The sequence below is a fragment of the Delphinus delphis genome, chromosome 13 (assembly GCF_949987515.2).
Source record: "Delphinus delphis chromosome 13, mDelDel1.2, whole genome shotgun sequence".
Taxonomy (NCBI): Eukaryota; Metazoa; Chordata; class Mammalia; order Artiodactyla; family Delphinidae; genus Delphinus; species Delphinus delphis.
The window spans coordinates 37,780,482-37,807,343 of record NC_082695.1 but is presented as its reverse complement, the minus strand read 5'-3'; the positions used below and the strand labels follow the sequence as shown (position 1 = coordinate 37,807,343).

The 26,862-nt window shown below is 36.2% G+C and overlaps 1 protein-coding gene across 2 annotated transcripts in view; it reads left to right on the top strand.

The window, feature by feature from the left end:
* The window catches only part of ROCK1 (Rho associated coiled-coil containing protein kinase 1), a 147,714-nt gene that overhangs the window by 9,579 nt on the left and 111,273 nt on the right, over positions 1-26,862 (top strand). For both annotated transcript variants that reach the window (XM_060028767.1, XM_060028766.1), the window contains exon 2: positions 26,084-26,165. In XM_060028767.1, coding sequence (XP_059884750.1) covers positions 26,084-26,165 — 82 coding nt within the window. The remainder of the gene's footprint in view (positions 1-26,083; positions 26,166-26,862) is intronic.

Sequence of the window (26,862 nt, the reverse complement as noted above, 5' to 3'; positions counted from 1 at the left end):
TTTATTAACTGTAATTCTTCTGTTAAGAGAATATAAGAATTTAAGAATGTTTACTCATCGTCTATAGGGCTGTTTGCTTACCGTGAAATAGTGTTCATAAAGTACAGGGTGAATGCATCAGTCTTTCTCTTTATTTTTATTTTTTTTAAATTTTTTGTTTTTTAGGTTTTTATTGGAGTATAGTTCATTTACAATGTGTTAGTTTCAGGTGTACAGCAAAGTGAATCAGTTATACATACACATATATCAACTTTTTTTTTTTTAGATTCTTTTAGTCTTTCTCTTTAATTGCCACTTTTCAGAGTGAGGTATTTTGGAGGTTTAGTGTGCTAGACATGGCACAAATTGGGTATTTAAGGGAAATTTAAGAAAGGGACTATTTACAAATGTATAGACAGTATTTAAGGAAATCAGTAGGGGTAGTACAGTACCCTGGGACAAGTAACAGTGGGGAAAGAGCTACTACCACCTTTAGGATGACAAGGGAAGAGAGCAATTGGAAGGGTAGCTCTACGGAGAGGGCTTTCTGGCAGGGACTGTGGTTTTAAGTAGAGATAGAAGCATGTTGATCTGGCAGTAAGGGAACAAGGGGAATATATCCCCTGCTGTTATCGGCCTCCCTCCCTACAGTTTCCTACTGTGGTCTCCCTTTGCCTAAAAGGCTGGTATGCAAAAGAACTCATTAATCTAGTCCATAAAGTTCAGCGGATAAGATATACCCAACATTTATTTATTTCTCTCTTTTATTTTGTTTTTTATTTTTGGCATCATTGTGGAAACCATTAAAAATATATATTTGATGTGTTTCAGTCAATTTTTGTCATGTTTGCTATGCTCAGTTTGTCCTGTCTTTGACTAATGGGAGCCTCTTTACATTGACTCCCATCTTATTTGTCTATGATCTTAATAATCTTTGAGGGAACTTCCTTGTTTCTTGGTGTAATAAGATGACCAGGCTCATCTTGTACATACATTTCTTGTCCCAGACTTGGAAATCAGCCATTTAGTGGGGACCTGGATGCTAGTACTCATTACTACTGGTTAAAATTGCTTCTTATCCTTGTTTAATAATTAGGGCTGTGAAATTTTATTTTTGGAAAGAAGAAAAAATACTTTATACTGATAATTCTAGTTTATGTTTATCATCACTTTGTATTTTTTGCTTTTACATGGAAAGATCTTAGTTCTAACAACACTAACATAATTACACATTTGTTTAATTTCCAAGAATGTGGGTATGATATACATGAAAGAAAAACTGAATGGTTGGTGGGTGATGGTGGGTGGGGTCTGAAGTACAGAATTGTACTCTCTAGTTGACACTGTAAATTGTAAACTGAAAAATTGTATGGCCTTGGACAGCTAATGTCTACTCTCTGACCCTTGGTTTTCATTAGGAGTATAGTACAAAATTCAGTAGTTGAAACCATCTCCAAACTGTCTTTAGATACAAATGTATTTAAATTCCCAACCTTATTAAGAAATTCTGTTTTAGATATGTCTTCTATCCTTTAGTTAATTTTTAAAATTTTAATGCTGTAACAGTAGGACAAAGAAAATGTTTCCCTAATTTTTATCATCCGCTCTAAAAGTGTTTACTTATCTCATCCTAATTGTATTTCCTTTGTTTATTTCTAGTAATATCTAGTCATGGAGGCAATATAGCATAGTGGTTGAGAGCATGAGCTTTGCAGTCAGACTGTGATTTTGAATCCCAACCAGGTCAGGCACTTAGTAGCCTTGTGAGTTTGGGCAAAATTCTTAACTTTTTTAGGACTCATATGCTTACATCATCCTCAAATGAGATTAATCACAGACTCTCATAGGGCTGTTAGGAATATTAAATGTGATAATGCTAGTGCATGTAACATGCTTTGCATAGTTCTCAGCCTTTAGTTAATGTTAGCTATCATTATCATCATCATTGTTTTCATTATATGTCTTCATAATTTGTTCTGGGAAAAAGGACTTGTGTTGACCAAGAGCATTATTATCCACTTCCCCATTCCACAGGCCAACTTTTTATTTAGTTGAGTGATCTTGGACAAGTTATCTAACTTCTTTGAGCCTGAATATATTTAATCTGCAAAATGAGAATCATAATAATGTTTACTTCATAGGTTTAATCATGAGGGTTAGATGAAATAATTTATATGCAAGTGCTGTAGTTTCATCCAGGTGTTAATAGCTACTCCTTTCCTTGCTCTACCTTTATATTACAGATTTATGAAGGTTCCACTGTAGTTAGAAATACTAGTACTTGGAAACTTGGGAGAAGAGTAGAATGGGATTCTTTATTTGAAATATTTCTTGAATCTGATTTTTGCTTTCTTTTATTTCTGCCCTACTCAAGTCGAAAATTTCAACCCAACATTCTTGGGTTTAGTGGGACACCCTAGCAGTTTGCCAGTATAGTCCATACTGTATCTTTCTTTTTCTTAACTTTAGTGCTTTTGGTCATGTGGTCTTAGCTTCCCTATTTACTTAGTCTTAATTCCTACCATTCTCCAAAATAGACTGTATGTTCCAGGTGGATTTCCTCACTTTCTACAGCATGTTGCCTGCTCTTTCCCACCAGGCCTTATCTTTCTCTCCCTTTGAGTTCTCCTCTATGTCTTCCTCGCCAATTTTCTCATCTTTATAGTCTAACATAAGTTACAACTGTGTTATACTGTTATTTTCTCTTTTGAACTTCTATAGTATTTGTAATCTGTCTCATATAGTTTAGAACTTGATCAGAACTGTGTTGTATGAGTCTAAAGTGTTTAGTCTTACCTCTCTAATGAGAATTACTAATGAGGGCTTAGTAATTTTGGACATTATTGTTCAATGAATACTTTTTGATGGTTGTGAATGATTATCTGCCCCCCCCCATTCCCCTGTTCTTTCTCTCTGAATTAGTTAGGATGCTGTCAGTTATACATGATAGCACTCAACTTGAATTTTCCTAGGCAAAAAGAATTTCTAGAGTCAGAGAAACCTGATCTCATTAAAAGTATAAAGATTCAGTTGAACTTCAGTAAGAACTGGAACTTGGGCCTCAAATGGAAACAAGCCATTCTCTCTCTATTCTTATTCTTGCTTTGTGTTGTCATTCGGACTGTAGACTGGTTTTAGTCACTTGTGTGGAAGATACCGTTGCCCAGAGTGCTGGAGCTTTATATCTAACAGCTTCAGCTTCAACCACTGATTTTAAATCTTGGAGTCTCAAATCCAGAGCTCTGGAGCAAAAGATGCATCGATTCAGCTTGGGTCAGGTGCTCACCCCTCAACTAATCTCTTGTGATAAGGATCACATGAGAACTATGAGAATGGGGAAGCAGTTTCTAGGAAAAGAAGAGCAGTGAGGCAAGGCAGACTATAACACAGATGTTCCTTATACCACTCCTCCCTTCCCTCTTCTTTTGACCTTGGCTGGATCGCTTAAACTCTCTTCAACAGCCTATTCTTCAGTCTGTGAAAGGGAGTTAATAATAATTTATTTCATAGGGTGGTGGTAAGCATTAAATGTGATCATCTGTAAAGCATGGTTTGAAACCTCACAAAAACAGTTGTGTAAGCTGATGATAAATGGCTGCCCCTAGGTCCCTTTTGCCCTTCTGCCCTGTGCTCTTCTGCCCTGGCCCCAAAACTTTTTTGTTTGTAGGAGTTTATCCTGCCATTCTAGGTTGTTAGGTGGTCTTTTGGCATTACCTGTCTCAACCCAGTCCCCCATAGCTTCTATCATCTTTTTGAGTAGAAGAGAATGAAGTTATTAACCTCATATAGCTTTTCTCAGGTGGTTTTAGAGTAAATATTTATTATAATTAAATGAATTATAATCTAAATAAAAACAATGGGCTTATTTTTGTAATTGTAGCATTCATGCTCAGTCCCTGCCCCTTTTCTTCTTATAGTAGTGGCAGAGTAGCCACTTAATTTAGTGAATTGAAAGCTAAGGGCCTATAGAGATTCTACTCCTTTTTACCTATATTAATTAGAAATCTTTATTCTAAAGGACTGAAAACTCAACCCAAATTAATTTAAACAACAAAGAATGTTATTGCCTCTGAATACTTGATAGGTAGGTTCTAGCTTCAGGAATGTCTTTTTTCAGGGCTCAAATGATGTGACTGGGAGCTGGCTTTCCAAATCTGCTTCTTTAGTATTGTCTCCTTTCTCAGGTACATGACTCCTTGTGGTTGTAAGGTACTTGCCATTAGCTTCCATGAGTGCTTGTTCAGGCATAGTGGAAGAAAAAGTCTTTTCTTCTAACCTTTAAATAGAGTTTCTAACTGATCTGGCCCACTAGATCGTGTGCCCATATCTGAACCAGTCACAGTAGTCAGAAGAATGGTTTGATGGTAAGCGTAGGCCTCCGTCATGAGCTCCAGTCTCAGAACTGGGAGTGAGTCGTCTTATTCCAAGACAGAGTATTAGAGTTGCATGAGGGAGGGATGGAAATTGGAGTTCAGTTTCCAAGATAGGGGGAAATGACCTGCTGGGCAGTCGCAAACAGCAAGTATCTCCTGTATTAGATGGAGATTCCTCACCGAGAGAGACCCAAGTTATGATAGTTTATTCTTCCTTATCTTTTTTGTAAATGACGTGTTTACTAAATTGTTAAGTTATCTAACATTAGAGTTAGCATAAGTATTGTCAACTAGTTGCTAAAGACTGCCAATTTAAGACCACAGCTGGGATAACATTTGGTCCTTTAATGAAAGGATACCTGTATGCTGCTTTGCCTTAGTGATAAGTCTTCGGGTAACTTAGTGAAAGATTTCCAAATGCCTGTTCATGGATCAACCATATCAAAACCAAATACAGATTCTGGCAGGCCTCACCACAGCCTTACCGTACGAGAATTGGAGTTGGAAGATGTAGTATGCTGAAATTTGTATTCTTAACAGAGTCTATGTGATTGCATAGCCAGGTTTGGGAAGGACTGAATAGTTGCCAACTAGCTAGACATTATGCCTCCTGCATAATACCTCATTTGGGAAGCTGCTGTGAGGAAAACAAAATAGATGGAAGTGGTAGGATTGGATAGAAAAAAACTTGCCTCCCTTTTAAGAAAGTATTTTCTCTTTTTAAAAATATGTTTTAAGAAAGAACAGGTTATATGAAAAAGAATGAACGTTTTCTGAAAAAGCTGGTTTTGTTTTAGTTTGTTTGGTTGATCTGATTTCAGGCGGGGCAGGAAATCAGATTTGATAAAGAATTCAAGTAGTGTTACCCTCAGTCATCATTGTAACTCCCCAGTACCTTGTTCCTTTGCCAGCTAAAAGGAAAGGACCTCCTATTTTCTTAGTACTTATGAAGAAATTGTTTAAATGTGAATAGGCTATGAAAGAATAGTATAGTATATTTAAAAAACAGATTTTTTTAAAATAAATTTGAAAGAGATTGGAAATTTACTGTTCCTATGAGATTAAAATTTTTTTCCTAAATGAAAACATATTTGAATTACTTAAATAGCTCGTGGGCTTCTGAGCTATTATATATTGAGATATTGATGCTCAACATGTAAGCTCCATGAGAGCAGGTATCTGATTGTCTGTCTGGTTCACTGATGTGTCACTAGTTCCACGAGCAGTGCCTGGCATATTTTAAGTTTTCAATAAATATTTGTTTGTTGTTGAATTACTAGAAAATGTTTTTGTTTGTTTCTGTAATGAAAGCCAAGAACAGCTGACATGAGGTTAAGAGATATGGTGTAATTGGTAATTTATTTAAATCTAAGCTATATCTGTTCTAGGGGGATAATATATTTTAAAACTACAAATGGTATGTATAAAGGTATAGGTGGGTTCCCCCACTCCCCAATATCTTTTATTTTTTATTTTTATTTATTTATTTTTTTTGCGGTATGCGGGCCTCTCACTGTCATGGCCTCTCCCGTTGCGGAGCACAGGCTCCGGACGTGCAGGCTCAGTGGCCACGGCTCACGGGCCCAGCCGCTCCGCGGCATGTGGGACCCGCCTGGACCAGGGCACGAACCCGTGTCCCCTGCATCGGCAGGCGGACTCTCAACCACTGCGCCACCAGGGAAGCCCCCCAATATCTTTTAATTTTGGATGGGGAACCAAAAGCCAATATATTCATCTTTATAAGACTTTGCACATTCATTATTTTATTTAATCTTTACAACAATCCCATGGGCTGCAGATATTATTCTTTATAAATTAAATTAAACCTTAGAAAAGGTAAATGAATTGCCTGACATAACAGCGTATCATCAGTAACTGGCAGGCTTTCAAAGATCCTTCGTCTGTAGTATAGTGGAAAGAGCATCAAAGTTGTAGATAACATGCCACAAAGAGAAGTGTTTCCACAGCACTTAGGAGAGTGCTTTGTACACAGACTGCACAAAGTGAAAAACATTTAAATTGAAAAGTATGGGCATTGGTAAAGAATGGAGTGGGGAAGATGAGGTATGTAGTAGTAGGGAAAAGATCTTGCTAAATGTTTATTGACTAGGTTGGAGGGGGAAGGTAAGTAAGTTCTGTAGTATTTTACTTCAGAAGCAGTGGTCTAGAACTTGACTGGGTAAGGGATGGGAGTCAGTTCTTTGATTGACTGTGCAATGTATTTATTGCAAGGTTCAAATAGCTTTCTGCTAAAACATAACTTTGTCGGATTTGACACGTCTGGAAAGTGAGTATTGGTAGGCAATCTAAGCCATGAAGCATGGTGATCTGAAGTAGAATAAAATGATGCATGATGATTAATGACACCATCATGCACATTAATTTAACAGTAGACAGTAGTAACATTTTACTGAATTGGTATCAAATAAGATACGGGATGACTTTGGGAACATGTTAAAAAAATTAATATCTGTGTATTTGGTGCAGGGATTACTGTCCTATAACAGAACTGAACATTTATCAGGGGCTAGGGATGGGCTAGGGGATTGACTGCAAAGAGGTACAAGGGAACGTTTAGGGTGATGGAAGTGTTACTGTATCTTGATTGTGGTAGTGGTGGTGGTTATACAGCTGTTTGTCGAAATTCATTGAACTATAAACCTAAAAAGGATGAATTTTATTTTACGTAAATTATACCTCAATAAACCTGAATTTTTAAAAAAGAAAAAATACTTGGTGAAAGGATTAGTAGTCCTATGACAGAACTAAACATTTATTTGCTGCTGTCAGTAATATGGCCTTTGAATATGAGGGATGTGTCTGTGTGTGACTTCACTTATGTATGTATGTGTCACTTGGGAAGGACCTGTGCTGTCTGAATTTTGAAATGTGATGATTGAAAAACAACTGGTAATATTTGTGGCCAGTGATAAAATTAGAGCTTTTATGTGAAAATTAGAATTTTGGAAAACTTGTATTTGCCACCCTGAGCTTGACAGCTTTCCAATGTCTAAAGACTTTTCTCATGTAGTTGGTGGTGACATTAATAAATGTGATTTTTGAACATTGTGTGATGAAATGTATCAACATTTGGAAGAGCTCATAATTTTTTGGAAGAGCCAATATTTTCTCAGTGACCAATTATAAAATCATCGATGAGTAAAAGATCTACTCAAAGTACAAGATAGGCCGTTAATTTTTTTTTAAAATTTATTTATTTATTTTTGGCTGTGTTAGGCCTTCATTGCTGCACGCGGGCTTTCTCTAGTTGCGGCGATTGGGGCCCACTCTTCATTGTGGTGCGCGGGCTTCTCATTGCGGTGGCTTCACTTGTTGTGGAGCATGGGCTGTAGGCGCGCAGGCTTTAGTAGTTGTTGCATGTGGGCTGAGTAGTTGTGGCTCTTGGGCTCTAGAGCGCAGGCTCAGTAGTTGTGGCACACGGGCTTAGTTGCTCTGTGGCATATGGGATCTTCCTGGACCAGGGATCAAACCCGTGTCCCCTGCATTGGCAGGCGGCCTCTCAACCACTGCGCCACCAGGGAAGTCCACCATTTAATTTAAATATTACAAAGTGAGCGCAAAAAGTTCATTGATACAGTTTCAGATTCCATATTGCAAATGACTTTTTTTTTTTTTTTTTTTAATGTGTCTGTGCCATGTGGCTTGTGGGATCTTAGTTCCCTGACCAGGGATTGAACCCGGCCCTGGCAGTGAAAGTGCAGAGTCCTCACCACTGGACTGCCAGGGATTCCCTAATGGATTTGTTTTTAAAAATCCATTCTCATGATCTGTCTTTTAGTCAGTGTGTTAAGAGTATTCCCATTTAATGTAGTATTAACGTGTTTGGGTTTGTCTCCCATTTTATTACTTATTTTGTACTTCTTCCCTTTGTTTTTTGTTCCTGTTTCTCTTTCTTGCCTTCTTTTGGGTTATTTATACATTTTTTAGTATCCATTTTAGTTTCTATATTGTGTGTGGGGTTGTTAAATAAATTTATTATTTATTTATTTATTTTTGGCTGAGTTGGGTCTTCGTTGCTGCGCGTGAGCTTTCTCTAATTGTGGCATGCGGGGGCCACTCTTCGTTGCTGTGCGTAGGCTTCTCATTGTGGTGGCTTCTCTTGTTATAGAGCACGGGCTCTAGGCACGCAAGCTTCAGTAGTTGTGGCTCGAGGGCTCTAGAGCGCAGGCTCAGTAGTTGTGGCACATGAGCCCAGCTGCCCCGTGGCATGTGGGATCTTCCCTGACCAGGGCTCGAACCCGTGTCCCCTGAATTGGCAGGCGGATTCTTAACCACTGCGCCACCAGGGAAGTCCCTGTGTTTTTGATTATATTTTTTATGCAGTTTTTTTAATGGTTGCTGTTCTAGGGATTTCAGTATACATGCCTGACTTTTCACAGTATGCTACCACTTTTTAAGGAATGTAGGAACCTTACCACCATAAATGCCCCTTCACCCTCCCCTTTATGTTGTAGTTGTCTTACGTATTTCAGCTATACACATTGAAAATCCCGTCAGAAAATGTTATAATTTTTGTCTTCATTGGTCAAATATATTTTAAATAACTCAATAGGAGAAGAATAGGTAAATTTATCATTTTGGTTGCTCTTCTTACCTCATGTTCCAAGTTTCCTTCCACTATCATTTTCCTTCTGTCTGAAGAACTTCCTTTATGAGGTGGTTTTTTCTTTTTTTTTTAAGTAGTCCTTTTACAGCAAGTTAGCTGGCTATGAATTTTCATAGTTTTCCTTCCTCTCAGGCTGTTTTTATTTCATTTTCATTTCTAAAGTATATTTTCAGTGGCTGTAGAATTTTGGATTGATAGTTCTTTCCTTTTGATACTTTAAAAATGGTGTTCCACTTCTTTCAGAGGTTTCACATAGTTTCTGGTGAGAAATCTTCAGGTATCCAATTCATTCTCCCCCTGTAAGTAAGGTCATTTTTTTCTGGTTGTCCTCAAGGTATTTTCTTTGTTTTTAGTTTTAAGCAGTTTGATTATGATGTGTCTGGAAGTAGGTTCCTTTGGGTTTATCCTATTGGGGTTCACTGAGCTTGAATCAGTAGCAAATATGGGAAGCAAATATGGGAAATTTTCAACCTTTGTTTCTTTAAATATTTTCACTGCACTAAACTCTTTCTCCTGTCCTTTTGGGACTCTTAATAGCACAAATGTTCCCCTTTCTGTTGTTTTCCCACAGGTCCCTGGGGCTCTGTTCATTTAAAAACAATTTTTTTTTTCCTTTGTTGATTAGATCATTTTTACTGATGTATCTTCAGGTACAGGCGTACCTCATTTTATTGTGCTTTGCTTTTTTGCACTTCACAGATACTACAATTTTTACATGTTTGTGACAACGCTGTGTTCATCAAGTCTGGTGGTGCCATTTTTCCAACAACATTTGCTCACGTTGTGTCTTTATGTCACATTTTGGTAATTCTTGCAACATTTCAACCTTTTTCATTATTATATTTATTATGGGGATCTGTGATTAGTAATCTTTGATGTTAGTACCATGACTACTGAAGGCTCAAATGATGGTTAGCATTTTTTAGCAGTAGGGTATTTTAAAATTAAGGTATGTGCATTGTTTTTTAGATATAATATTATTGCACAGTTAATAAACTGCAGTATAGCATAAACATAAATTTTATATGCACTGGGAAACTAAAAAATTCGTGTGACTGGCTTTATTGCAATATTTGCCTCATTGTGGTAGTCTGGAATCAAACCCATACCATCTCCAAGGTATGCCCGCATACTGAGTCTTTTCTCTTGTCATCTCTTTGTTGCTTTTGAGCTTATCGAGGGTGTGTTTTTCATTTTGGTCATTGTATTTTTCCCTTCTGAATTTTCCATTTAGTTCTTTTTTTATTGCTTACACTGTCTAACCATTAATTCCAAGTGTTTGCCCTTATTTTGGGGAGCATTTTAATAATAGCTGTTTTAAAAGTCTTTGTTAAGTCTTTGTTAGATAATTCCAACCTGTGTGTCATTTTGCTATTGGCATCTGTCATTTGTCTTTAACTTTTTGTTTTGAAATAATTACAGATTTACAGGAAGTTACAAATATAATGCAGAGAGGTCTAATGCACCCTTCACCCAGTTTCCCTTGATGGTTACATTATGCATAACCTTGGGACAGTATCAAAACCAGCAAATTGCAATTGGTTTGATGTGTGTGTACAGTTCTGTGCCATTTTCCACATGTGTAGATTCCTGTAGCCACTGCTACAATCAAGATACAGAACTATTCCATCACCACAAAGATTTCCCTGTGTTACTTCTATATAGTCATATCCCCCCACCCCCCATATCCCTAACCCCTGGAAACCACTAATCTGTTCTCCATCTGTATAATTTTATCATTTGAAGAATGTTATTAGAAAAAAATCATACAGTATACAACCGTTTGAGATTGTTTTTTTCACTCATAAAGCCCCTGAGATCCATCCCCATTGTTGCAGGAATCAGTAGTTCATTCCTTTTTATAGCAGGGTATCATTCCATAGTGTGGATATACCACAGTCTGTTTAGCCATTTACCTACTGAAGATAATTTTTGTTGTTTCCATTTTTTGGCTATTAGAGATAAAGCTGCTATGAGCATTTGTGTGCAGGTTTTTGCATGTACAGTGTTTTCATTTCTCTGGGATAAATGCCCATGAGTGCAAATGTTAGGTCATATGATACTGGCTGTAAAACTATTTTCCAGAGTAGCTCTACCATTTTATATACCACCCTGCAATGTATGAGAGATACAGTTTCTCTGCATTCTCATCAGCATTGGTATTGTAACTATTTTTCATATTAGTTGTAATGAGTATATAGTGATATTTCATAATGACTTTAATTTACATTTATTTAATGGCTAATGATATTTAGCATCTTTTCGTGCAGTTATTTGCCAGTCAGTACATCCTCTTTGGTGAAATGTCTGTCTATATCTTTCTCCCATTTTCTAATCAGATTTTGTTTTGTTTTTAACATCTTTATTGGAGTATAATTGCTTTACAATGTTGTGTTAGTTTCTGCTTTATAACAAAGTGAATCAGTTATACATATACATATGTTCCCATATCTCTTCCCTCTTGTGTATCCCTCCCTCCCACCCTCCCTATCCCACCCCTCTAGGTGGTCACAAACCACTGAGCTGATCTCCCTGTGCTATGCGGCTGCTTCCCACTAGCTATCTATTTTACATTTGGTAGTGTATATATGTCCATGCCACTCTCTCACTTTGTCCCAGCTTACCCTTCCCTCTCCCCGTGTCCTCAAGTCCATTCTCTATGTCTGCGTCTTTATTCCTGTCCTGCCCCTAGGTTCTTCAGAACCAATTTTTTTTTTTTTTTTTTTTTTTAGATTCCATATATATGTGTTACCATACAGTATTTGTTTTTCTTTTTCTAACTTACTTCACTTTGTATGACAGACTGTGGGTCCATCCACCTCACTACAAATAACTCAGTTTTGTTTCTTTTTATGGCTGAGTAATATTCCATTGTATATATGTGCCACATCTTCTTTATCTGTTCATCTGTTGATGGACACTTAGGTTGCTTCCGTGTCCTGGCTGTTGTAAATAGAGCTGGAATGAACATTGTGATACATGACTCTCTTTGAATTATGGTTTTCTCATCGTATATGCCCAGTAGTTGGATTGCTGGGTCGCATGGTAGTTCTATTTTTAGTTTTTTAAGGAACCTCCATACTGTTCTCCATGGTGGCTGTATCAATTTACATTCCCACCAGCAGTGCAAGAGGGTTCCCTTTTCTCCACACCCTCTCCAGCATTTATTGTTTGTAGATTTTTTGATGATGGCCATTCTGAATGGTGTAAGGTGATACCTTATTGTAGTTTTGATTTGCATTTCTCTAATGATGAGTTATGAGTGATCTTGAGCATCGTTCCATGTGTTTGTTGGCAATTTGTATATCTTCTTTGTAGAAATGTCTATTTAGGTCTTCTGCCCATTTTTGGATTGGGTTGTTTGTCTTTTTGATATCGAGCTGCATGAGCTGCTTGTAGATTTTGGAGATTTGTCAGTTGCTCAGATTGTTTTTTATTGTTGAGTTTTGAGAGTTATTCAATTATTCTAATATATATGGTTTGCAAAAGATTTTCCCCAGTATTTGGCTTGTCTTTTCATCCTTTTACCTGGATCTTTTGCAGAGCAAAAGTTATTTTTGACAAAGTCCAATTTATCAAAAATTCTTTAGATTTTTAAAATACATTTTGTGTCATGTTTCAGAAGCTTTCACTAAGTTGTAGTTCTCAAAGATTTTACCCTGTTTTCCTAAACACTTTAACATTTAAATGAGTGATCCAATTTGAGTTAATTTTTGTGTGAGGTGTGAAGTTTAGATTGAGATTCATTATTTTAATGGATATTCAATTCTCCAAAACCATTTATTGAAAAGACTACCTTCCTCCATTGAATTGCTTTTGTACCTTGTCAAAAATCATTTGGCTATACTTGTGTGGGTCTGTTTCTTGGTTTTCTGTTCTGTTCCATTGATCTATACAGTTGGCCCACTGTATCCACAATTTCCACATCCACAGATTCAACCAACTGCAGACTGAAAACAGTCTGGGAAAAAAAATCCAGAAAGTTTCAAAAAGCAAAACTTGTATTTGCCTGTAGTCAGCAGTTATTTACATAACATTTACATTGTAATTGCAACTATTTACATAGCATTTTCATTGTATTAGGTATCATAAGTAATCTAGAGATGATTTAAAGTATAGGGGAGGATGTGTGGATAATATATACAAAGGCTATGCTTTTTTTTTTTTCTTTTGCTGCACTGTGCAGCTTGCAGGATCTTAGTTTCCTGACTGGATCGAACCGGGCTCCAGCAGTGAAAGCACCAAGTCCTAACCACTGGACTACCAGGGAATTCCACTGTGCCATTTTATTTAACGGACTTGAGCATCTTTGGATTTAGGTATTTGCAGGGGTCCTAGAAACAATCCCCCAGAGATGCCAAGGGAGTACTGTATGTGTGTCCTTCCATGAGTAGCACACACTGTCTTGATTATTGTAGCTGTGTAGGTCTTAAACTTGGGTACAGTTATTCCTACACATTATTCTTTCTCAAAATTGTTTTAGCTTTTCTAGTTCCTTAGCTTTTCCATATAAATTTTAGAACAATCTTGCCTATATCTACAACATGTACAAAAACTCTTGCTGGGATTTGATAGGAATTGTGTTAAACCTATACGTCAGTATTGGGAGGATTGATGTCTTTACTGTTTTGAGTCTTCCAATCCATGAACACCATATGTCTCTCCATTTATTTAGATCTTTTAAAAATTTCTTTCATCAGTATTTTGTAGTTTTCAGCATAAATTCTATATTTGCTTTGTTAGATTTATTCCTAAATATTCTTTTTTTATCTGAGTAAATGTAAATGGCATTGCGTTTTTAATTTTGGTTTCTTCATGTTCATTGCTAATATACAGAAATACAGTTGTTTTTGAATGTTGATCTTATATCTTATGACCTTGTGGAACTCACTTATTAGTTCTAGGTGTTTTTTGTTTATTTTTGTGCTGTAGCTTCCTTGTGATTTTCCTCATAGACAATAATACCATCTGTAAATATGGACAATTTTATTTCTTTTCTGATATGTGTGCCTTTTATTTCCCTTACTTTATTGAGCTGGCTGTGAGTTCCAGTGCTATGTTAAATTAAGAGTGTGAGAAAGGACATCCTTGCCTTTTTCTTGATTTTTGATATGAGGGATATCATAGATTTTTGCCATTAAGTATGATGTTATTTTCAGGTTTTTTTGTAGATGTTCTTTATAAGTTGAGGAAGTTCACCTCTATTTCTAGTTTTCTGAGAATTTTTCTCATGAATAGGAGTTGGATTTTGTCAAATACTTTTTATGCATCTGTTAATATCATGTGATTTTTCTTCTTTAGCTTGTTCATATAGTAAATTATATATGAAGAGAACTTTTAAGATATACTCTCTTAGCAGCTTTCAAATACTCAACACAGTATTGTTAACTGTAGTCACTGCTGTACATTACATCCCCAGGACTTATTCATCTTATACTGGAAGTCCAAGCCCTTATTTTACAACTAAGACCTCTTTTCCATTCTAGTCCAGTATCCCTTCTTAGAGCAGCTAATGACTATTGTCATTGCCTCTGTGTGTGTGTGTGTGTGTGTGTGAGAGAGAGTGAGTGTTGGAATGTGAACAGACGCCAGCCATCACTGTGGTAGAAGATGGAAACCTCTTCAGGCTTGAGTCATTCTTGGCTCAGGGGTCTTCACATAATGAGGTTACTATCACACAAGCTGGAGAGGCTTCAAAGGAAAGAATTTCTTTCCAATCATAAGTCTGAGAGTTTTGGTACACAGGTAGATGCCACTGATTTTATCCTGGGCAACTTACGATGTAATCTTATGTTCCAGAATTAGAATTTAACAATGAAGGTTCATCATATTCTTCCAACCAAATGGGGGAAACAGGCTTCTATACCTATTATGCTTTTGTGTGTATTTCTTTGTATAGCTTTTTTATTTGGTTACTCTACGTATTCAATTAGACATATATAACTTACCACATTTGATTGGTGTTGACATTTTATTAGTTCGAGCGAAGGGTAGAGTTATCTTCTTTATGTTCCTTTACCGTCCTAGTATATAATATATTCATCTTTAATGTCTTTTTATATGAGAAACAATGAGAAACAGTCAGGTCATATTAAAATTTTTTGCTTCAACTTTCAAGAGAATGAAAGTGTGTTGTATTTTCCTGTATTTTTACTTTTTCATTCATTCTTCCTCTTATCCCAAGATTCTTTCTTTTATCATTTTCTATTTGAAGAATTTCCTTTAATATTGTATGTCAGCTACATTGTTTTAGGATAGGTCTGCTTGTCACAAATCACTTAGTTTTCTGTCATCTGAGATTATCTTGTTTGTTTGTTTTTTTTGATATAGAATTCTACTTTGACAGGTTTTTGTTGTTGGTTTGGATTTCTTTGGATATCCTGTTAGGTTCTTCAATCTAGAGGTTTATGTCTTTTGCCAAATGTAGGGAATTTTTAGCCTTCATTTATTTCAGTCTTTTTTAGTCCCATTATCTTTTCTCCTTCTGGACGTCCAGTGATATTAAATCTTTTGTTATGATTACCCAGGTCTCTGAGTCTCTGTTCATTCTTTTTTTTCCCGCCATGATCAAGGTCTAGTTTTATGAAAATTTGTATAGGAACTTTAAAAAGATAACAGCGAGCTGTTTACTTTTATTTTAAACAATATTATTTTATTTTTTAATTCAACAGCAAAATACAATCATTCTGAAAAATTATACCACGTTGTAACTATATGTGCTGATTAGGGTGATATGAAGCACACATGGCAAGTGAGTCATTTTGCTGCCTTTGAAGGGAAGCATTGCTTTACATCCCTTTCCTCTTTATTAAATAGTCAAGATCACACACTGGTGTTTATTAAAATAACCAATAGATTTGGCTCTTTGACGAGTACCAACCTAATGGTAACAAGGACTCAAAAATGAAGATTCCCCAAGCCATTTCTACGACTCAATAAAAGGCTTTAGACTGGGAGGGGAAAGTGCATTTCATTTTTTATTAGTCAAATATAGTTGGCTGGAAATCAGCTTGTTTTTCTCACTTTCATTTACAAATTTGATGAGCTGGTTTTTTTGAAAAATGTTTTTATACTACTGCTAACTAAACATATGACGTGGTTTATTTTTCCCCAAAGAAACAAATCAGACACTTGAAGGAAAAATTTGAAAAATAAACTCTCTCCCCCAAAACAAAATCGAACCACCTGAACTTTTTCAGTTATTCATGCCAACACAAAGTCTAGCTTGTGTTCACCCATACCTATAAACTGTTAAAGTGATAGGGAGGCAGATCCTCTTTGAAATTATCCATGAGTATATTTCTGTGACTTCTTAGGATATATCAGTTTCTTACAATACAACAGACCTATGTGGTAGTTATTGTTGTTATCCTTATTTTACAGATGAGAACATTGAGGCTGTGAAGGGTTAGATAACTTGCTTAAGATCATGGTGACTATTAAGTGTTCTAGACTGGAATATGACTCCGTGCCCTTTTGACAGGATACTGATTATATAGAAGTCTTCTTATTTTTTATAAGGTTGATGTATCGACTCTGTATCTTAATTCTGTCCTCCCTTACATTTTTTTTGGAACCTCACTTAATCATTTTTCTTCTATAAAAATGTCTCTTCTACCTAAAAGTATTTCATCAAATACAGGTTTTAAATCATGCAAGCTTCTAATCTTTCTCATTTCTTTTGGCCATTATTTCATTTGTTCCTTTTCCATTAACTTTTCTACCCATTATAAGCTGGTTTATGCCCCCTTCCACTCTGAGAAGCATTCTATTTAAGGTTGATACTGACCTTTAAAAGAAGAATTTCCCAAAGAGTCTCACTCCAGCTTCTCTGGGCCTAGATGGTCTATTGTATGTCTCTACCATAATCTCTTCCCTCAGGAGTCTGTGGGGTTTATAGTTGTCACGTAGCTTTTATGAGCTGTGCCCCCACTGCTTTGTCTACCTGTATTCTTAGTTACACAAAACAGAAAGGTCCTTGCCTTGGTCCTTCAGGCATCCCCCAGATGGGTTAAAACAGACATACATAATAGTTTACAAATACGGTCTTACTCTGCTCCCTCAGGTTCAAGGTGGGGGAAGTGGGAACCAATCTGTTACCTACTCAAGACCAAGACCACCCCCACTCCAGGAGAGAGTGGGGTAACAGTGAGTAAACATGTCACAAAACTTTCCTACCATTTGAATATGGCTTTTACTTGATTGGTTATTTGCTTGATTGCTCTTAACCTTTGTTTTCCTGAGCTCTTACAAAGTTGGTTCAGAGAGCTTCTGGGTTTTTTTCACATTTCTTTAGGGGAATGAGAGTTTGGAGTTTCCTAGTCTGCCATTTTGCTGATGTCCAATAGTGAGTTTTTAAAAAAGTTGTGGCAAAATATATATAATGTGAAACTTATTTTAATTACTTCTGAGTGTACAGTTCAGTGGCATTATATTGTTGTACAACTATTATCAGTGACATTTTAATCACAAATTATTTGCCTCCTTTTGCATTTTTCATTCTAGTTGACCTCATGGTGGCATTTTGCTTTGCTCTTAAGTTACTTCTAGAGTTAGTTCAGCTTTCATGATGCTATTATATCTCCCTTCCCCACCTCTCTTATTGCTCATTGGTCATGTTTGCTCTGCTTATCTCTCAGATGTTAATGTTTCCCAGGACGCTATTGTTCACTCTTTTTTCATTTTCCCCTTTGTTTACACTTGTTGGGTAATTACATCTGTTACCGTGGATTTCAGTGTATTCTCTTGACTTCCAAATCTGTATCACAGTCCAGTCTCTCTGTTGAACTCAAAACTCATATTTTTAACTGCCATCTAGTTATCCATAAAATGGCAGCTATCCTACAGGGACCTCAAATTCAGTATATCTAACATCTTTATCTTTTCTCTCCAGATTGTATTCTCTGCCTTGGTTAATGAAGTCACTATCTTCTTACCTAAACTAGAAGATAGATAGTCATTCTTATAATTATATAACCATTCTTAATCCTTCCTGTCCCTCTTTCAGTCATTCATCAGGTTCTTTTGCTTCTAATCCTCCATTCCTATTGCCCCAGTTTAGTTCAGACTTGTATTGATATCTTCCTATGCTTGTATTACCACAGTATCCTCCTAATTGCTTCCTTTTCCACCTGTCTCTTCCTGTTCTAATCCGCTGTCTTTATCATTGTCAGACTTTGATAAAATAAAAAACAGTCATGTCACTCTTCGTCTCCCCAAAATTCCTGTGGTTCCAAGTGGATATCATAAGATAAATACTGAAATTCTTAGCATGGTATGTTATACCTTTAATACACATTCTGTAATCCATCTTCAGAGCATTGTTTTCTGTACCTCCTCCTTCTCACCCTATGGGACCAGAGCATCCTACTCTCATTCTCTAAACTTTTCTTGCTTTTCTTCTCTCTAGATTGCCTTGCCCCACCTCCATCTTACTCTTTCTGAATTCTCTTCTTTAAAGATCAGCTCAAACAAACGGAACCTAATTAAACTTAAAAGCTTTTGCACAGCAAAGGAAACCATAAAAAAAAAACGAGAAGACAACCTACGGATTGGAAGAAAATAGATTAATTTCCAAAATATACAAACAGCTCATACAGCTTAATATCAAGAAAACAAACAATCCAATCAAAAAGTGGGCAGAAGGGACTTCTTGGTGACGCAGTGGTTAAGAATTCGCCTGCCAATGCAGGGGAAACGGATTCGAGCCCTGGTTCAGGAAGATCCTGCATACCGTGGAGCAACTAGGCCCATGCACCACAACTGCTGAGCCTGCGCTCTAGAGCCCATGAGCCGCAACTGCTGAGCCCACGTGCCACAACTACTGAAGCCCACGCACCTAGAGCCTGTGCTCTGCAACAAGAGAAGCCACCACAATGAGAAGCCCATGCATTGCAACGAAGAGTAGCCACCACTCGCCGCAACTAGAGAAAGCCTGTGTGCAGCAACGAAGACCCAAAGCAGCCAAAAATAAATAAATAAATTAAAAAAAAAATGGGCAGAAGACATACAGAGGGCCAATAGGCACATAAAAAGATGCCCAGCATCGCTAATTATTAGAGAAATGCAAATTGAAACTACAATGAGGTATATTCTCACACTGGTCAAAATGGCCATCATTGAAAAGTCTACAAATAATAAATGCTGGAGAGGGTGTGGAGAAAAATGAACCCTCTTTACGCTGTTGGTGGGAATGTAAATTGGTGTAACCACTATGGAGAACGGTATGGAGATTCCTCAAAAAAACTAAAAATAGAGTTACCATATGATCCTGCAATCCCACTCCTGGGCATATATCCAGAGAAAACTCTAATTGGAAAGGATACATGCACCCCAGTGTTCATAGCAGCACTATGTACAATAGCTAAGACATGGAAGCAACCTAAATGTCCATCGACAGATGAATGGATAAAGAAGATGTGGTATATATATATCAGTACAATTGAATATTACTCAGCCATAAAAAACAATGAAATACCTAGATATTATCATATTAAGTGAAGTAAATCAGACAGAGAAGGACAAATATCATATGATATCGCTTATATGTGGAATCTTAAAAAATAATACAAATGAACTTATTTACAAAACAGACTCACAGACGTAGAAAACAAACTTATGGTTACCAAAGGAGATTGGGGAGTGGAGATAAATTAGGAGTTTGGGATTAACTCATACTACTTTATATAAAATGGATAAACAACAAGCACAGGGAACTATATTCAATATCTTGTAACAACTTATAATGGAAAAGAATGTGAAAAAGAATAGACAGATAGATATAAGTATAACTGCATCACTGCTGTACACCTGAAAGTAACACAACATTGTAAATTAACTATACTTCAATATAAAAAAATGGTTAAAGAGAAAAAGAATCAACTCATATTTCATCTCTTTTATGAAGCCCCAATTGATTAAGCAGTCCTTTCTCTGTGTAGTATCTACTTTGTAACACTGAGGATCCTGTATTATTTACTTTTTCTACCTACTAACCAGTGAACTTGCAGAGACAGGAAGTATTTTACTATTACTATCTTCATTATTATTACTATTACTATCCCTGTTTTCCTACAGAGGAGGAGGCTGACTTAAATAATTACAATGTAACAAGTACGGTAATTCCTAAATAGGAAGCACAGAGGTGTTTTATTTTTTAACATTTTCTCAGAGTGTTGGGGAAGGCAGCACAAACATTTGAGGCAGTCTAAACATAAATATTCACATCCCAGCTGGAGAAAAGAGCAGGTGCAAAGGCAGTGGGATAGAGTGAGCATGGGCCATTTGGGAGATGACTGGTAGCACACTGTGGCTCAAGCCTAGATATATGTATGTACAGAATATGAGGGTGGAAAGGTATAGTTTGAGATTGATTGGGAAGAGCCACTGTATGTTTTACTAAGTATTTGGAATACTTAATTTTTTGTACTATAATTGTCCTAGGGAATATTGGCATGTATGTAGTAATGTCACATTGGTTAAACAGATTTTAATTGTATTTAATATCAGAAGTTGTTAAAATTCCCTGAGGAAAATCTGTTTCCATTTTCATATCAGTGATTTAATTTTGAGAAATTTCTTATCTCTTTACCTAACAAAGAGATTAACATGGACCCAAAATATTTTCTTCAAATGGTACATCCTCTGTCATCAAACATTTGACAGCAGTCAAAAAAAAAAGAAAAAAAGTCAGCCTATTTTAGAAGCAGTTTGGTTTTCAGAAGCCCTGTTCCCCCCCCACCAATGTTTATTTATTTATTTGGCTGCGTCGGGTCTTAGTTGCGGCATGCGGTGGGGAGGGGTCTTTTCGTTGCAGCTCATGGGCTTCTCTAGTTATGTTGCACGGGCTTAGTTGCCCCACGGCATGTGGGATCTTAGTTCCCTGACCAGGGATCGAACATGTGTCCCCTGCATTGGAAGGCGGATTCTTAACTGCTGGACCACCAGGGAAGTCCCAGAAGCCCTGGTTTTACTGCCATAGTTTTAATGGATTTTTTTTTTCAGTTTCTCAAAAAATATTTCTTATTTAGAAATAAGTAACAATTTTGATTTTGAAATTTTACAAATTCAAAAAACAAATTGATGCTTTTTATACATAATATATTTTCCTTTCCTAGTGCCATTATAGTCTCATACCTTATAACAAATGTATTATTACTAATGGATCTAATCCTAAATGATATTTTACACCGGAATCTTACTTTTGTAATTTAAAACTATCCAGAGACTAAAGTTTGCAGAGGTGTTCAGTTGAATAATTTTCTTCTGTTTCTCCTTTGCTTAAACTCTGTTGTGAGATAACACAACTGGTGCTTTCCTCCCTCCTAATACCAGTACTTCTTAAGAAATGTGAAATGTCCATTCTTTAGAGATTCTTGTAAAATGTTATACTTGTCATTAATTATGCCTGCCTTTGTGTGTTTATGTGAAAATACTTCTCTGGTGTGACTAGCTTCTTTCAAAATACACTGCTATAACTGGCCTACTATCATTTTTCAAATATAAGTAGCAAAGAATTTAATTATTGTAATTCGTTGACATTGATTGACTCCTCTCCTACGTTTTCTCCTCTGTAATTCTTATACTGATGATTAAGCTATATGATGGACATGTGAAAGCAGAGGGTACCTTTCCTTCCTGCATAAATCTTAAAATTGAGTGAAGGAGCAGTGGGACTACGTGCTTTGACTGCCATTCCTTGTGAATTGTTTTTGCACTTGGAAGAATGTTAATTTCTATTAAGGTCCTGAATTCTCATACTAGAATATGGACTTTAGGAAGTGGGAAGTCTTATTCTCCATTATTTTAGAGAACTTCAGAGTGTTGAATAGAAGTCAGGATTCCTTGGCCCACTTTGTGGTTGGATATGGACATTTCTTACCTTGTGTAGCTTCTCTACTTCATTAAAAGTGGAAGCCTGCATCCCTCTCCCCAACCCCAGTGTTTTGACTCCCCTTAGCCTCTGTTGGTATATGCCTTAGATTATGCTAGAAGAATACCTTCTTCCCCATTTTATTTCTCTGATAAAAGGCATATAATTTTTACTTATGAGTGTTACTGAAAAGCCATATACCGTCTCCTACGTCTGTAAAATTAAAGCATATGGTGATAGGTCCAGACACCTAGTGACCATAAACAGCGGAGGCAGGTGGTTTTCCATTAACAAAGGCATGATTGAATTCTTGGTCAAGCAAAAGTCAGATGCCTTACGTAAAAAAGAAAAAAATTTTAGTTATATATGGGATTACTACATTGGGAACAGTTTAACATCATGACCTGCGATTTACTCTTAAGGTTTTATGACCACATGATTAAAATATCTGTTTTCTCTTTATGTCATTTCTATCAGTAGTGAGACTAACTTGTAGAACTTTCAAATGTCATCTAGAGAAATAAAGGAAAGAGTGGGAAGTGGGACTGTTTAATGGTCAAACACTTCATACACTTCACTCATTTAACTCACAAATCCTTTCTGAGTTGTAGTTAGTTATTCCCATTTTACAAAAGAGAAAACGGAGGCTCAGGAAGGTTATGTGACTTGTCCTTCCAACAGTAATGTGTAAATATACTATGTTTATTTTTTTAATTTAAAATGTTTTATTTTTTCATGGTTGAATTCTTTTGACCCATCTGGAATTCACTTAATTATTAATATGAATCAAAAATCATTCTTCTCCCATAGTGCCATACAGTTATACAAACAACATTTACCAAAGAGTGACACTTTTTGTCAGCCCTGTCTTGCCCCTGATCTCACTATTTGAATGGATGATCCTCTCAGTGCAATAAGTCCTATAGCTCCTACATCGATTCAGTGGCATTTAATGAACTCTTACTGTGTATTTCAGGATGCTTTTAGTCACAAGAAATAGAAGATCCAATGTAAATTGAGTTAAGCCATAAGGAAAAAGTATTATCTCGAGAAAGCATGGGATGAATAGGTTCCAGAGTAGATTAATTCAGTGGTTCAACAAACATCATCAGAGACCCAGGTTCTTTCCATCTTTTGTCTCTGTCATCCTCATTGTGTTTGGCTTTTTCTCCTGCCAACCTCCCTTGAGGCCCCAAGGTGGCTGCTGTTGTTTAAGGTGTCACATACAGATATAACAGTTTCTCATGAAAGGAGAGACTATGTCTGACGTGTATTTCTTTCAAGAGAGAAGAAATTTTACCCAGAAACCTTTCTATAGGTTTTTCCCTCATGTTACATGTGTCAGATTATTACCATGTTCCTGTACTTAAGCTGAACACTGGCAAGAGTAATAGGCCTCCATGTTTAGCTTAGATTAGACTAATCAGAAGTGACCTCCTGGAGTTGGGGAAGGTCTCTCCCTTCTTGGATGCTTGTAGTCTCATGGAGGAGGGTGGATAGCCCAAACAAAATCAAAGTTGAATGAGGAAAGTAGAAGGGGGAAATAATTGTTGGGGTAGGAGAGCCAACAGTGCCTGCCATGCTGTGAGTAAAACGTGTTGCTCAGTTCTGGGGCTTAGCTTACTCACAGCATCTGAAATTAGCTGTGAAGATTAAAGTAAAAAATAACTCTAATACAGGAGAACTGTTAGATTTAATAGGTAGTTTAGGGAATGTCATGCAGAAGAGGTAATAGTGGTGTATTAGGGAAAACGTAGTATTTTGAGCCAGAACACTAGGTTTGAGTCCTAACCAGTGTACTTTCTAGTTTTAATTAGAAGAATGACTTGTGATTTTCTATTAAATTTTGAACAGTACATCTTGGATTTAAATATACATGTTTATTCTCAATTCCTAACTTCATTTTAAAGAGATTCAGGATTTTTAAATCATGTTTTTATCATGGTCATGTTATTTCTATAACGACTAGACTAAGAGTTCATATTTTGATTATAACACAGCTTACTAACTAGCTGTGTGGCATTGGACAAGTCAGTTAATATTTCTGATTGTTATTTGCCTTAGCTATGAAATGAGGTGGTTAAACACGTTATTTTTTGAGGTTCTTTTCTGTCTAACATTTAGTAATTAAAAAAAACTTATTTGGAATAAAATTGGAGGCAGTGGTTTTCAGTATATTTACTGAAGAGAGCGTGTTGTAAGTAAAATTTAATACACATTTCCCTCACTTTTTTTTTTTTTTTTTTTTTTTTGCGGTGCGCGGGCCTCTCACTGTTGTGGCCTCTCCCGTTGCGGAGCACAGGCTCCGGATACGCAGGCCCAGCAGCCATGGCTCACGGGCCCAGCCGCTCCGCGGCACATGGGATCCTCCCGGACCGGGGCACGAACCCGTGTCCCCTGCATCGGCAGGCGGACTCCCAACCACTGCGCCACCAGGGAAGCCCTTTCCCTCACTTTTTAATGTTTTATTTGATACTAGAAAACAATATAAGCTGTTACAAATTTAGGTGTTCTGAACCTTTTAAAACTGGGAAGTGTCTTTGGAAGTAGATGTGTACTAAGAGCTCTTAAAATAATAGTTATTACAAGGTATAATAATATGTTGATTTTATTGCATTATGCCTACTTGCATTTCCCAGACGACTTTATCAAAATTCAGCCTAAAATTGTGTAGCTAATATTATTTGTACTACTCTATAATCGGTATAATTTTTTGGAGTGACACGATGCAGTGAAACTTAGTATCTAATCTAAGAACAGTATTATTTCTTGACTAATATAATGCCTTTGCTGTGGAGCATAAAAATCATTGGTTTAATGTACATTTTATGCACACTTGTTCAGGACATTTTGCTAGGTGCTGTGGGAGAAAATGAGATTTAACTGTGGTTTCTGCCTCAAAGAACTTAAAACCTAGTCAAATGGGTGTGTATATATATATTTAATTTACCTTTTCCTAGAAAATAGTGAGTTCATATATTTATTGATTGGTTTTCAGTTTAGAATAGACCAAGTAAAGGTTCTTGTCTCTTTATTGTAAAAATAATTAACAGAACTATTCAAATGGTTTATAAGACTCTAAGAAATGTATCTCAAGGATAGATGAACTTTCTCTAGTGGAGGAACTTTTTCTTCAGATCTGTACAAACCTCTGAATTCTGAAAAGCCAGTGATAGGGTGGGTTGTTCTCTTCAAGCAGTCAACAACATTGGTATTACTAGTCATCTTCTCCATGGTCGGTTTCCAGCCTAAGCAATGATATATTTTAAAACCTATTAAGATTTGACTGGGCTTTTTGGTTTCCTAGGGAAATATTTTAAGTACTCTAAAATAGCTGAGTTACTCACACCTTTGGCTTAATACAAAGTACATATCCCCTGGCTTTGATTTCTCCTTCAACCTCTTATGAACATGACTGTACATGGTCTCCAGAAGGTGTGTTTTCCTTTGCTGCTTCTGTTTTTATATTGTAGCAAACTAAATTTCCCCAGTTAAATAAAATGAAGATTACTTGGGATTATCTGAATGTTTCCTCTGCTCCTACCACATGACAAGGTATAATCTGAATAGATGCATTCCCATTTCAACACTGATTGGTACACCTTCACATAGCCCTGCACTTGCTTAGATAATATTTAAATATCCCTGTAAAAGTAAAAGCCCGTATTTGTCCTTTACTAATAGTTGCTTTAGAAAGTGCTTCAAAGAAAGAAATAGAACTGTTATGAAAACCCAATATATTTATAAAAAACATACCATAAAAATGTATCTAAGTGCAGAATTTATTTTATACTAAACTTCACATTTTAGGAACTAATATTTGATACTACCTTATAAAATATTTGTAGTCAAAAATATAGGCCATTTGTTTTTTATGAGTGTCTGTGAAATAAATAAATGCAGTAGTTAAGGGAAAGTGAAAAGTAAAATTTCCTTCCCTTATATGGGGGGAAAAGGGCACGAGTTGAGGTCACTTGTAGCCAATTTGCGGTGATTTTGCTGCTCCTCTGCCTGGGAGAGTTAGAAGGTGAAAACTCTGTATGAAATAAAACCAAATTTTCTCTTCTCCCAGTACTCATGTAACCTTGTAGAAGGTGTTAAATGAATGCAAGTTGTATGAGAGTAAGGCAAATTAAATGTTGAAGCATATATTTTATTCTTTACTCATAAAAAAGGAAAGTGCTCATAGTGTGAACCAAAAAACTAACTTTGTTTGTTTGTTTATTTGTTTAGGATGGATTGGATGCTTTGGTATATGATTTGGATTTTCCTGCCTTAAGAAAAAACAAAAATATTGACAACTTTTTAAGCAGATGTAAGTAATTTGTTGTGGAGGTTAATGACAGATTATATATAATGAAATATTGACTTAGATAATTCAAGCCCCCCCCCCCTTTTTTTCTTTCTATCTACTCTGGTTATTTCATCAATAGTACCTACATCAAAGGAGTAGGAAATGGGAAAGAAACCTTGTCAGTTTGGGAGCTTATCAGGAGAATCTAAAATATTTTGCAGACAAGGGAATAAAAAGTAAATGGCTAAAATAAATATGTTAAAATAAGCGTATACATACATGCACATTGAATTTCAATAATATTATATTTATCCTCTATTTTTCTTTTATAAATGAATTAGCTATTATGTTTCAGTACCTGCAGGTGAGAATCAATTACATATGAAAAGCCCTCCTACCACTGAGATATGAGAATTTTCTCCGTGAAAGCTGGCTTATATTTAAGTTTTACAGATGTTCTTTTATAAAAATTCTTTTTTGGATTTTGATGTTAGATATTTATCATTTAAAATTTGATTAGAGAACTTATTAAGGTAGTTTCAATCTTTTCATCTTAAATAATTGATAATAAGATTTTGGTTTATAAAATCCTCCCCACTCCATTTTTTTTTATCTGTTCCTCAACCATACATATCGATACATTTAGGTTGGGTTGATTTTAGTGTTATCTTTCAATTTTGGTTACATATGTTTTGTTAGAAAAGTTTTATTTTTCTAA